This window comes from Mus pahari, chromosome 1 (assembly GCF_900095145.1).
Source record: "Mus pahari chromosome 1, PAHARI_EIJ_v1.1, whole genome shotgun sequence".
NCBI lineage: Eukaryota > Metazoa > Chordata > Mammalia > Rodentia > Muridae > Mus > Mus pahari.
The window spans coordinates 167,370,505-167,385,047 of NC_034590.1; the positions used below are offsets into that span (position 1 = coordinate 167,370,505).

Genomic DNA, 14,543 nt, shown 5'->3' on the forward strand with positions numbered 1-14,543 from the left:
GGGGCTTACCACCATGGTCACTGGCTTCTGGAGGGAGAAGCAGCCTCTGGCCGAGCACTGTGAGTGCGTGTGCCCTGTGGGGTGGCTGACGTGAGCACCAAGCACGAGTCATTTGGCACCATTTCAAGCCGACATTGAAGAAGCAGGTTGGAGGATTACTGGAGCCTATACATAGATTATTGTGGACAGACAGGAGCGTGGGATCTGCTCTAGCCGAGATCGATTGAGTCCACAAGAATCCATCCTTCCCAGGTCATTTCTGCTTCCGTAGCCTGCCTGCAACCTGCGCTGCTAGGCAAGGAGCACTGGGAACAGTTGTCCCAAAGATGAGAACCACGGTTGTTTATCCTCCCTCTGGCCAAAGAAAGTCTCCAACAAAAGGGGGAAATAATTAAAAGTAAAAGCCTTATGTAATGAGATTTAAAAGAAAACTTTTGAAGCCAACAAGCTGCTGTGGGCAGCACTTCAAAGGGCCCAGGATCAATGTTTGTCAATAACAGTTTGGCATTCTTTAATTTATCATTCATGAATATAAAATGTGATGTTATCAGGAGCCTATCCATGTCTTAGTTCTGCTTGAGATTCGGAGATCAGAAATCTAGCGGTAATCTCAGAGGCGGCGGAGGTTCTTGTCCGCACTGGAGTCCTTTATCCTGTGGCTAAGACGCCGCCCATGCATCCAGACCCTACAGCACTGAACATGCTCCTACCTGCACCCGCAAGCCATGCGTCTCTTTATTTCGGCTGCTATCTTTGGAGACTTTTTTTTTTTTACATAAGACAAGGCACCCCTTGACTCTGCCCAACCCCCGAGTTGCCATTTGTTTAATCAAGATAGTTGGTTTGCAAAACATTAAACAGTATTTGATGCCGAGTTAATAATTTGCATCCTCTTCATTTGTTCCGGAATCCCGGGAGACTGACATCCCCACCCCCACCCCTACCCCCAAAGGAATAGACGAGAAGAGAAAAGGCAGAGAGAGAGAGAGAACAGAGAGGCCTTCAACTGCACAGATGTTTGTCAGGATGTTGGTGTTCCATGTCCTGCTGCTAGTCGCCCTGGTGGGGAAGTCAGTCATCGGGGTAAGTGGTCACCTCACGTTTCTATGGTTGAGAGACTCTATGTTAGCAAAATCAAACCATCTGGGTTGGAAGCAAGGGAAAAGGCTGGTGTTGCCAAGTTGTGTGTGTCCTGACCACAAGCGCTAAACAGGCTGAATCACAGACTTCTGGGCAGTCAGTTCTGTAATGACTCGTGTGTGACATGAACTTTGTGGCAAAGCCTCCATGAATTCGTTCCCACAGAGGTGACTAAGGCACACAAAGACTCTGAAGCATGGATGAAATCTGGTCTGCACCTCAGGAATCCTCTGAGAAGTCCTGTCCCTAGGAGACTAGATTAGGGTCCCAGCCTTAGCTCACATGTCAGATTATTATCTGGGGCTGACAGAAGGACTCCTGAGCTTTGGCCTCAGGGGGATACCCTGGTGGCTGAAATGAGCCCGGCAGAGGATTTACTTAGCTGCCTTCGACTTGTGGAGAAGCTCCGTGGCTAATACTCTTCTTTTTCCCATGACCACGGTAAGTGAGCCAGGGAAGATGAGCCAGGGCCCCAGGGAGCTTGTGGTGAGCCAGAAAGGGAACCGCTGTAGAGGGGCTTTGGCCAGGGTTGAGTGAGTAGTAGAGATGCTGGCCCAGCTAAGCAGGGAACAGAGCTTTCTGGGGTCTCCACACTGGCTATGGACCAAGGCTTGAGTGTTGAGCCTTGGAGCCAGAAACAGTCTTGATTTTGTCACAGCATAACTGAGGAATATATAGCCATAATAATCCCCCCCGGAGCCTCCAAGGAATCACCAACAACCAACTGCTCTTGTGGTAGAGGTCATGGCAACAAAAGGTTGCGGACATGGCGGCTTCCAGTGAACCTTAGCTCTTTCTGCTTTTGTTTTTCTTTGTGGAGCTGCTGGTGATCAAACCCAAGATCTTTATCTTGTGTGCTAGGCAAACTCTTTACTGGGAAGCCAATCCCCACCCCAGAGTCAGTTCTTCTCTGAGAAAATGCCCAAACAGAGTAAGTCCCCTATAAAAATCAGAGCACAGTCCCTTTGATGAAGAAGCATGGAAGAGAGACAAGCGAGACGGGTGAGGGTGGGAGTCATTGTAAACTTCTTGCATCCGGTTAAGCACTTTTGAATTGGATTTCCCTTTTAGGGTGTTTCCTGAGGGAATGGAATTAAATGACAACCTTGCTTATTAGCTTGTCCATAGAGAATGGTTACACCTCGGCCTGTCAGCCAGTTAACCCAGCTCAGCCGCCTCTAGTCTCAGGTTCAGTTGCCAAGAGATTTGCTTTAGAAAGGAATTTCTTTCCAAACTATGGGGTGGTGGCTGCAATTATAGATAGCTATTAAGCCTGGTGATCTGACCTAATAATTTCTTGATGGGTACTTGGGCCTAAGAAAGAGCAGCTATCCCACAGGTGTACAAAAAGCCAGTGGAAATGATCAGAGGCCCAGCGAGAACTCCAGGGGAAAACAACTGAGCCTATAGTTTGTAAGCAGGAAGGGATGACGCAATGTTTGATGTTCACAAAAGGATAATATCGCCCCAGCCCCCAACCCTCCCGCACACTTCTTCTTTTTTTTTTTTTAAGATCCAGGGAATTTTTACGGTTATCAATGAAACTGTAAGTCAATAATGGATAAAAGGAAACATATGAGGGCTAGCCTCTGGGCAATGAGCTTAGTCGAGTCCAAGGAGAGGCCTCGCAGTCTTCGCCTGTTTTCTCACCCAGATGTGTGGCAAACAGGTGGTTGGAATGTCTTTTCATGTTCCACAGGCTGGCACACTGCATCTAGGGCAGAGCAGCCAAGTTGGATGCTTGGAAGGGTTTCCGGTTTCATCGGGGACAAAGCCACATAGCCTGATGGGCTGAGTGGCCTTTTCTGCATACATAGCTAAAAATAATAACCAGTTATCTTTCAGGACTCAGGGGGTTGAGGCAGGAGGATTATGAATTCCAAGCCACTCTTGGCTATATAGTGAGCTCCGTGGGCCAGCTTGTCCTATGTAGCCAGATCTGGTATCAATAATGTAATAATAATAATGAACTGATAGCACATAGTAGAGTCAGTCCCCAGTGCTAGCCCCTGGGTTTGCCATGGGGTTTACTGCCAAAAGAGCCCCAAGCCATAGGTACTGTGACCATTCCCACTTTATACATACAGAGCATACATACAGATAACATGGCCCCGAGCCCCATGGCTGGTAAATGGCATGGTTAAGCTCTCTGGGGGATTGAACTCAAATCGTCAGGCTTGGCACCAATCCCCTTTAGCTGCTAAGCATCTCCCTGGCCTCCGCCTAAGACTATATTTAGAAATTAATTCTCAGATACCACTCGATGAGCTCCGGGCATCCTTCATCTACCTTCATGCCTAATCTAGACTGGTTTGTGCACACTTATTTTATAAATCATTTTGAGTGTCCATCCCCAGCGTAGCCGTGTGACATTATTCCCGGTCTCCAGAGAAGAAACAGGACCGTGGCAGAGCTGCTAGACTCTCCTGTGCCAGGCCTGAGACTGAGTCTGTCTGACCCTCATCCTTACGGGAAGACCACCCAGCTTCCAAAAAGCCATGCACTGTCTTGGAAATCTCTTCAACAGTGGTCCTTGGGATGTTTGGGGGCCAGTACACTGGGCTTGACCACAGTGAAATTCTACCTCTCTCAGGGTCAGAATGAGAGAATGATGCTTGGAAGCCCTGTCCTGCTTCCGTGAAGATGCCAGTCTCTTCATTACTGCACAAAAGGGACGTGTGGGCAAAATGCTTGTTTTCTTACAAACCTGGACTGTATGACTTCTGGGGTCTCCCTAGGCGCCGAACCGCAGAAACAGCCTGTGTAGGGGAGAGATTGCAGATGGCGGAGCTTGGGGTTCATGCTCTGCTCTCGGCCTAGTTTTTTGCCTGTTGTGAAGAAGGTCAGACAGCAGAGCATTTTCTTTGTCTTTCCGTTGCCAGGCAGCGTTTAAGAGGCAGAACATCTCAAATATATAGAGAGATTTCCAAGGTTTCATAAAAGTTGCATATTCTGGTAACAGTGAGCACACCGCACCGCAAAAGGGGGGGTGCCTATGGATCACCTCTGTATCTATTCTTCATCACCTTATCGGTGGTGGGAAAGAGGGAAGGTGGGGGGAGACAAGGAAGGAGAGACGGATGCACAGAGGCAGGGGTAGATTGATATGGTTCTTGCTCAAGCACATGATAGATGGTGAAGTACTAATGCCAGTTCGGAGTGGACCAGTCCCCACTCTCAGTACACAAATCCACGTGGGCCCCGGGTAGAACCTGTGAGCCCCCTTTTGGGTGAAACCCCAACATCCCAGAATGTAGCTTTTTCATGCCTAGGGGGTCCCCTCTTCTCCAATCCAGGCAAAGATTTCTGGAAAAGGGGAAAGATTGAATTCCCCCTGAAACTTCTTATACATTTACGGGGAAAAAAAATCCCCCAAAACAAAAACTTGATTGCAAGCAGGAGCTCAACTCATTAGCTTTGCACTGTACACTGGTATTTAGGGAAATCAGGTCGCTGAAGTCACATGTGTGTGTAAGCACGGATATATTTATATTCTAAATGCATTAGGGTTTCCCAGATGCAAAAGAAATTCTGCTGTCACAGAGAAACAGCATGGCAGAAAACTCAGCAGCCGGGATTTTAAATAAAACATGTTTTCTCTTCATAATTAATATAACAAAGTTTCCTGGCTTAGGGTTTGGCAAAGATCCCAGGGAGAAACAGGGGGGGGAGGGGCTGTGTGACTCGCCTGTGATCGACCCAACAAAGGAGTTCCTGGAGGACTCTGTGCTGAGAAGGCTCTCCTGGGCCTGCCCCTCCCACACTGTGCACCAAGCAATTTGAAAATAACAGCGATAAAATAAACTTGTTGACACTGATGTCTCGTAACAGCACCACCACCATGTATTGACTTTTAACCACAGATTGCTTGTGGTATAAACTTCCTGACAAGCCCATGAGGTAGGGCCATGGTCAATTTCATAGATACTAAAGCAAGCTACAAGGTAGCCTATCCAAGATGGTGCCCACGGCAGGTCAGAGAGCTGGACTCAAACACACCTATCCAAAGCCAGTCTCAAGGTTTGTACCCAAGGTGACATGGGTGGGTGATCACACCAGGCTCTACCCAAAGATGACAGGTCCCCTTGATGTGGAACCAGAGGAGGCAGGCTAGAGCATGGCTGCTGATTCCCGCTTAAGCTGAGGCTTCCACTAAGAGGCGAAGTTGGTTCCCCCTGGCAGCCTCCCTTCAGCCCAGGAAGCTCCCCTTCCTGACATCAGAAGAATCAGTCATGCTGGACAACCAAGTAATTAAACTTCAGTCACGGCTGAATCTGCTTCAGAAATTCTGCCACAGCCTCTGCTGATGTCTTAATACTTTTGTCTAATACAGACTTCCCTTTACCTACTTTATATTTTAAGATTTATTTTTATTACTTTCCTGTGTATATATACATGTGCATGAGTGTGTACACACCCGTGTGTGTTTATGAGTGTACATTCATGTGTGTGTACCTGAGTGTACATGCATGTCTGTGTATGTGTGTACATGCATGTGTGTATGTAAGTATGCATGCATGCATGTGTACATGACTGTACATGCATGTGGGTACATGATTGTACACACATGTGTACATGCATGATTGCACATGCATGTGTGTGCACATGATTGTACATGCATGTGTGTATGTAAGTATGCATGCATGCATGTGTACATGACTGTACATGCATGTGGGTACATGATTGTACACACATGTGTACATGCATGATTGCACATGCATGTGTGTGCACATGATTGTACATGCATGTGTGTATGTAAGTATGCATGCATGCATGTGTACATGACTGTACATGCATGTGGGTACATGATTGTACACACATGTGTACATGCATGATTGCACATGCATGTGTGTGCACATGATTGTACATGCATGTGTGTATGAGTATAAATGCATGTGTGTGCATGAGTGTACGTGCATGCAAATGTGCATGGGTCTATGTGCACACGGAGGCTAGAAGTTGGTGTCAGAGATCTCCCTGTCACGTCACTCTTCGTCCTTTTCTTTTTTCTCACTATGTAGCCCTGGGGAGCCTAGAAATCAGAGAACTCTACCTGCCTCTGCTTCCCAATTGCCAGAGTTAAAGATGTGTGCTACCATACCCAGCTCCTTCCTTATTTTTTTCAATAGAGCCCCCCACCCTCTCTCTGGTCTGGAGATCACCTACTGAGCTAAGATGGCTGGCCTGCAAGCCCCAGGGATCCTGCCTGTTTCCAGCTCTCACTTGTGGGATCACAGGCATAAGCTACCGCCGTGTGTAGCTCTCCACCTGGGTTCTTGGGAATTGAATCCATGTCTTTATGCTTGCATGTCAAACATGTTCCTGACCAACCATTTCCCCAAACCAGGAAATCTTTATAACTGAGGAAACTGAGGAAAGAAAGTTATACAGGGAAAAGATGAACAGTGGTTTCCTGGGCTTCAGAGAAATGTCTATAATTCATGAGACATCTGCCATCAACTTCCAGCCTCCACATGCATGTACACACATGTATACACGCACATGCATGCTCACTCACACTCACGCGCATGCATACCATGCACACACGCACACATGCGCACACATGCGCACACACATAATAAAAGCAAGGGCAAAGGTCAGAGTCTCCAGCCCCTGGTTAAGAATGCATTTTCTGGCCCTACCTGCACCTATGGGAGGTGCACTCCAGGAAGGAATCCATCTGCAGTACCTTCCTTTGGGGACATCGGTCCCACAAGAGCCTTCCCCTCCCCACCGGAGCATGAAGGCACAGCCATGCTGAGTCTACCAACTGAGGCAGCACTGAGAACATTCCAGGAGAACTGAGATTTCTTGTGGTAAAGAAGAGAGTGGCAGTACTTAGTCCCAACCCCAGTGGCTATAATTTCTTCCAGTGGAAAATAGCAAGTGTGGTTTGCATGTGAAATGCACCCCAGACCCATAGGCTCATTTTGAACATTTGTTCCTCAGTTGCTGATACTATTTTGAAAGGTTACAAACAGAACCTTTGAGAAGGGAGCTCTAGCTGCTTGATACAGACCACTAGAGGCAGCCACTGAAGATTACAGACTAGCCCCACCTCTGGCCATGTAGCTCCACTCTCTGCTCTTGCTGAGATATGCTCAAACCATGTGGCAAGCTCCTGCCACCACACACACAACACTGTATCAGCTACCCTGATAGACTGTGAGCAAGAACAAGCCCACCCTCATTTAGATCGCTTGCTAGGTGTTTGGCCAGGGTGAGGCAAATGTAATGAATACAAGTGTTATTGCAGACATGAGGAATGGGAAGCTCGTGTGTCCCCAGTGGGAGGAACATGAGATGGTACACCCGTGGAAAACAGCATAGCAGATTTCAGGAAATACAGGCAGACCACACCTGAACCACAACTCCCATCTATGGACACATTTCCAGAAGAACATAGGAATCCAGGATTCAGAGCTGGAGTAGTCATTCTAAACATTCCCTCTCCACTCTGGAGAGGTGACCATGCCCAGTCCTTTGGGAGACACTGGTCAGTTATGAGTATGTATTGTTTAAATCCCACTGAAACCAGGAATGGAGGTCAAGGGAGAAATGGGCTGCAATTCACACTCCGTATGACTGACAGAGATGTCTCTTGAGATGTGTTTACCAGATCAGAATGACTGAGGCACCCCTTTCCTGCTCCCCCCAGCTGCCACTGTGGCAATGTGTGTCCCCCTGCCACCGCCCAAGCCTAGACCCTTCTAGACAGAACTTTGATGAAGTATCCCAATAACATGGTCTTTGGTATTTTCATCTTGCTCCAAACCTGCTTCTTTGGTAATGAATAAGGAGCTCTTTCCATCTTCTTCGTGCTGGGTAATTTCTGTCAACTTGACACAAGCTATAGTCGCCTGTGAGAAAGGACTCTCAATTGAGAAATTGCCTCTACAGTATTTCCCTGTGGACAAGTCTGTGTGGCATCTTCTTGACTGCTGATTGCAATGGGAAGGCCGAGCTTACTGTGGGTGGCTCCACCCTTGGGAAGATGATCTTGGGAGATGTAAAAAAGACAGCAGAACACGCACTCGTGATGGGGCCGGCAAGAGCGACCCTCCACAGGTTCTGTGTCCCTCCACGGGTTCTGTGTCCCTCCACGGGTTCTGTGTCCCTCCACGGGTTCCATGTCCCTCCACGGGTTTTGTGTCCCTCCATGGGTTCCATGTCCCTTTACGGGTTCTGTGTTCCTCCACAAGTTCCGTGTTTGTCCACGGGTTCTGTGTCCCTCCACGTGTTCTGTGTCCCTCCATGGGTTCTGTGTCCCTCCACGAGTTCCATGTTCCTCCACAGGTTCTGTGTCCCTCCACAGGTTCTGTGGTGTCCCTCCACAGGTTCTGTGTCCCTCCACGGGTTCTGTGGTGTTTCCTCCATGGGTTCTGTGTTCCTCCACAGGTTTTGTGTTCCTCCACGGGTTCTGTGTTCGTCCACGCATTCTGTGTCCCTCCACAGGTTCTGTGGTGTTCCTCCATGGGTTCTGTGTTTCCTGTTCCTCCATGGGTTCTGTGGTATTCCTCCACAGGTTCTGTGTTAGTCCACAGGTTCTGTGTTCATCCATGTGTTTTTATTCCCTCCACGGGTTCTGTGGTGTTCCTCCATGGGTTCTGTGTTCTGTGTTCCTCCACGGTTTTCTGTGTTCCTCCACGGGTTCTGTGTCCCTCTGCGGGTTCTGAGTCCCTCCGTAGGTTCTGTGTCCCTCCATGGGTTCTGTGTCCCTCCATGGGTTCTGTGTCCCTCCACGGGTTCTGTGTCCCTCCACGGGTTCTGTGTCCCTCCACGGGTTCTGTGGTGTTCCTCCGTGGGTTCTGTGTTCCTCCGTGGGTTCTGTGTCCCTCCGTGGGTTCTGAGTCCCTCCGTGGGTTCTGTGTCCCTCCGTGGGTTCTGTGTCCCTCCGTGGGTTCTGTGTCCCTCCGTGGGTTCTGTGTCCCTCCACGGGTTCTGTGTCCCTCCACGGGTTCTGTGGTGTTCCTCCATGGGTTCTGTGTTCCTCCACGGGTTCTGTGTCCCTCCNCGGGTTCTGTGTCCCTCCNCNGGTTCTGTGTCCCTCCGCNGGTTCTGTGTCCCTCCGCGGGTTCTGTGTCCCTCCGCGGGTTCTGTGTCCCTCCGCGGGTTCTGTGTCCCTCCGCGGGTTCTGTGTCCCTCCGCGGGTTCTGTGTCCCTCCGCGGGGTCTGCCTTTGCTCCTCTTTGACTCCTTCAGTAAGATTCAACAATGAGTGAGACAAGTTAACCCTTTCTCCCAAGTGGCTCTTGGTCATATTTACCACAGCAAGAGAAACCAAACCAGGACAGTCTCTGTCCTTCTACTGCAATGTAGGCATGCTATGGCCCTCTATCTCCCTCCCTGGTGGCTAGGAACCAGGACTCTGATGGACAGTGGGCATCACATTCCAAGGCTATGTTAATGCTTTGGGTGTAAGTTGATGATTACAGTATTGGAATGATCAGTGCCTTGGGGGAATAATCAAGACAGGGTATATGGACCATGTTACCACCACCGCTGGCTCACTTCCAGCTCTTCATAATTCAACAGAGATATCTATTTTCTCATTTGCTTCTTGGCTATCCCTTGCACACACCACTTCTGCTGAGTCTCATCTTTGGATTCTCAAGTCCCAGGAGGAAGGGCTCTTCTATTATTTCCTACCTGGGGAAAATCAGAATAGAATGGCAGGCTGGAAGGAGACAGATGGTATCTGTTCTTCCTGCTTCTGATACAGTGGGGGTTAGTGTGTAGATACCCAGATACCAGCCAGGTGTAGGGCTACCTCCATCTGGCACTACAACCGCCCTGTGAGTGGAAACGGGGTCACACAATGAGTGCACTGCCCCTGGAAGAGCTAAGGGCTGGAGGGAGGAGTGTGTGAGTGGGGTGGTGCTGTCCAAGGGGCCAGGATGGTTATGCCTGGAAGCCTGCCTATTTCCAGTTTAAATTCTTTCAGCAGCCATGCCTAGAAAGGACATGTCTGCCACCTGCTGACTACAGGCAGAACAGCAGCAGCTGTCCCTCAGGAGCCCCATGTAGCAGAGATTTGAGATTCTTAACTCTGGCACAAGTTACATAGGGCTTTTCTCTGCAGGCTCAGAAAAGATGTCTCTCCTGTCCTGCCCTCTGCTTGGGGCTAGCAGCAGCCAGGCACGCCCATTCTAGTCAGCTGGAGTCGAAATACCCGAGTGGCATCTACCTGAGTAGAAAGGACACAGGCCATGGGTCCCCAAGTTCAATGGAGGGAAGATGGGGCTGAGCAGAGAACCAGATCCGAGGTGCAGCAACTGGCCATACTGGGGGTAGGGTCATTCTCCAGGGAGACCCCCCAGTCTTTCTTCTAGCACCCCTAACACTCCCACTTCCCCAAGCCTAAGAATACCCCTCCCCACCTCCAGTGAAATATGTGTCCCTGTCTCGTTCCCTATAAAAACAGGTCCGGAGAACCACAAGGTAATTAAACAGAGACACACTCCAGATAGTGGGGACCATTTCCCTTCTTTCTTTTTATCCCTTTCCTCCCTGAGTTTCACGTTGTCACTATTCCCACCCAAGAAGAGGGCGAGAGATGCCAGGACACCCACCCACCCCCCAATTCACTTTGTCACCCCACACATGAGCTCACCCTTCTGAGTATCTGCTGTTTGTTTCCTTGTGATTTCCAAATAGAGGTCAGACAGCACCCTACCCCAACTCTAAAGACACTGTGCTACAGAAGTGCAATGTCCCCATCCACTCTCAGGATATTCAACACCACGACATTATCTAATGCGTTTGTATTTAGATTCCCCCATGATCTCAACAATGCCCTAATCCAAGATCACACCCTGCGATCAGGGGGTCCCATCACTTGAGCTAGAATAGCCAGCCCCCCTCCTTTTGCCCTTGGGGCACCATCATCTCGGTGTCCTGTGGAGGTCCTGTGATCTGGAGAGCAGAGTGGAGATCCGCTCCACCCCCGAGGATGCATTTCTGTCAAGGACGCTATTTATCGATGCCACATCCTGACTGTGCTACATCCAGACCTGTCCTTTCACTTTCACTGTAACGTGACATCTGCCCAGTCCCCAATACGGTTCAACAGAAAACCACAACCTGAACAGGAAGTTATCACAGACAGTTCAGTGCAAGAGCAGGGACCTGCATGTGAGCCCTCGAATCTGTGTACAAATGTGGCATGTAGCAATGTATACTTGGAGTCCCAAATTTGGGGAGACAAGGATGGGACCATCTCTGGACTCTATTGGCCATCCAGTCTAGCCTTGTCCAGTCACAAGCACACAAAAATCCCTGTCTCAAAAAAGGAAAAAAGGGTGACATTTAAGGAATGATATGAAGAGGTCTTTGGCTCTCACATGTGTGTTCACACAAGTTCATGAACACCTACCTGTGCCCACGGGCGTCCTCACACGTTTCCATCTGCACACATGTGCACACACACACAACCATGGAAGAAATGCACGGAGATGCTGAGGTGCTGTTCTGACTGGCCCTCTGTACTTGGTCAAGCACTTGAAGAGGGTTTCAGGTTGAAGGAGCCATCAGCGCAGAGGCTAGGGGTGGGAGGAGCCTGGCTTGATCCAGTCTGAGGCCAGCTGTTCTCTAGGGACAGAGAGGTGCGTGGGAAGGTTTGCATGTCAGGGCAGGTGTGAATATTTTATTCCAGGAACACTGGGAAACCTCTGGAGTGCTTTAAGCATTCGCTCATTCCCAATCCACAAGAGCAGTCACCCCAAGAATCACTTAGATGAGAGCATACATCCTGAGTCTTCTCCTCTGTGAATGGGGTTGCCATGGAAACATAACAACCATGCCATTCCTGATCCAGGAGCAACTACTTAGTTGATATGGAGGCAGATCCCAGGGCCACCATGTTCCAACAGAGGTGTGTGTGTGTGTGTGTGTGTGTGTGTGTGTGTGTGTGTGTGTGTGTGTTGGGAACATGTGTCTGCAGAGAGGAAGGGTCAAGATGTGTGTGCACAAGAGAAGGAGTATCTTCCAATAGGCTCTGCTTCTCCCTCAGCAGACTCCCAGCATGCCTGTGTCTGGGGAATGGTGATTTCTGGCTGAGGTTATCTGAGGAAGGTGTCAGTGGCTCCGTCACACACTCACTGTGTCCTTTTGCTTTCCAGCTCTCACTGATGTCCTTCATTGCGCCCCCAGACCCAGGTGAGTGTGCCATCAGCCCAGGTTTCCACCAGCCAAGGGCCAGAGCATAGAGGCTCTTATAGGACCTTGGGATTCAGCTGGTTTCGGGGCATCACGGAAACCCTTGAGAATTTATCCAGAAACACTGCAGCTGTATAACACTCCACACAGCTTTGAGCTGCTGATCTCCACTACCTAAGGGAGAGACTACAAATGTGGTTAAACACCCTGATTCTGCAGAGAAAGAAACTGAGGCCCAGATGAGGGAAGCAACTGGTTGTCCATTAGTGACTGGGGAGAGAAAGAATATGACTGAACAAGGAGCCATCCAGTGACTACATTTCCCCACAGGGAAGCCAAGACACTAACAGGTAGCTCCACAATGAGCTATTCCAGTGTTGTGTCCCCCCTGACATCTCCACTCCTGTTAGGCTTGGGGTGCTCAGACACCCCACAGGAAGTCTCAGGTTGATACCAAGACACACAGCACTGAGAGTCCGGTAGACCCGAGGTGGATGCCGTGTCCGGCATTGGCATGGTGTTAGGATTGCATTCAAAACTGGGCATGGTGGATGCACCTGTAATCCCGACACTTGGGAGATGGAGGTGGGAGAATCAGGAGCTCAAGACAGGTTTTTAGCTACATAGCAGGTTTGATGCCAGCCTAGACTGTAAGAGACCCTGTCTCAAAACAAACAAACAAAAATCGACAGCAACAACAAAAACAAAAAAACAAAAGAAAAACCCAACTACAAACCCACGAAATGATTGCATCAAAGGAGATTGTGTGGTAGAGTATCTGACATGCCCAGTGGCCTGGGCTGTTTCTTAGAGACTGTCTCTCCCAGATTCACCCGGTCACCTTGAACCCTCTCTGTTTCTTCTGCCTAGCTCCACACCACAGTGGACCAAACAATGTAACACCCTTCTCCCTGCTCTGAGTTTGGGGTAGAAACTCCTCACTATTCCAAAGGAGCCAAGGGACTAGGTTGGTCACACTCAAAAGACCAGAGCAGGCAGCCTGTGCATGCAAAGGACAGATGTGATTCCAGCTTGTGTCAAGGACTTACTTAGAACAAAGATGGTAACCACAAGCAAAATCATGATCAGCCATCAATATTCTCCAGGAAACAGTTCTCTGGGTGGGCAAATAGATGGTGGCAGTTCAGAGCAGATGACATAGATCTTCACCCCACGTGCTCATGGAATAGAATAGAATCATGTGCCCAGGTGAGCATGGACCACAGAGGGACTTTGCATCTTTCCCCACACCAAGGGAGACAAGCACAACTACTCAGAGGCCCTAGTCCTGACTCCTGGCACACATGGAGTTCAGAGAGGAGCCAAGGCCAAACTGGAAGGGCGTCATTTCTCTAGTCTTGAGAACAACTTGCTCAGACATCAGCAAAGGGTTCTTGGACTTGGGAGGTCAGAAAGACAGTAAAACATAGCTGTAGATGTTATGGGGTGACAAGGAAAGATACAGAGGCATAGAAGGGTCAAAGAACCTTGGTTTCAAGTGTTTTGATGTGTCTTTATGTGCCAGGAAGATGGCTCAGTGGATAGTGTTCACTTTGAAACACAAGGCATGGATCCAGAACCCATGCGAATGCTAGAAGCACAGGGCAGCCACCCTGTCATTCTCACCTTGGAAGATGGGGACAGGGATCCCTGAGGCAAAGCATCTGGGGAGACTAGCTGAAGCAATGAGCTCTGGGTTTGATTGAGAGACCCTACCTCAATGAGCAAAATGGAACAACAGCTAAGGATGATTATTGATATCACTCTGTCCTCCACATGCACATGCACCCATGCACACACACACATAAACATGCCCACAGACGTGCAAAAATGCATGCACACATGTGCCACATATACAAACATACCATACACACATGTACCGTACACACACGAACCACATACTCATGTACCACACACACACACACACACACACCACACCACACCACACCACACATACATACCACACATACCTATACTATACACATACATACCACATACACACATACTAAATACACACATACCACACACAAATGTACCACACAGGTATTGCACATATATACATACCACACCCACACATGTACCATACACATACACAATGTAGCACACATACACACACACACAATGTAGCATACACATACACACACACATGCCACACACACACACACACGCACCACACACACACACATGTACCATACACACACTCAATGTAACACACACAATGTAGCACACACACACACACACACACAC

General features: G+C 49.1%; 1 protein-coding gene across 1 annotated transcript in view; it reads left to right on the plus strand.

Moving 5' to 3' along the window:
* Positions 1–940: 940 nt before the first annotated feature.
* The window catches only part of Habp2 (hyaluronan binding protein 2), a 34,188-nt gene continuing 20,585 nt past the window's right edge, over positions 941–14,543 (plus strand). The window contains exons 1-2 of the mRNA XM_021215460.2: positions 941–1,083; positions 12,260–12,296. Coding sequence (XP_021071119.1) covers positions 1,015–1,083; positions 12,260–12,296 — 106 coding nt within the window. The 5' untranslated portion in view covers positions 941–1,014. The remainder of the gene's footprint in view (positions 1,084–12,259; positions 12,297–14,543) is intronic.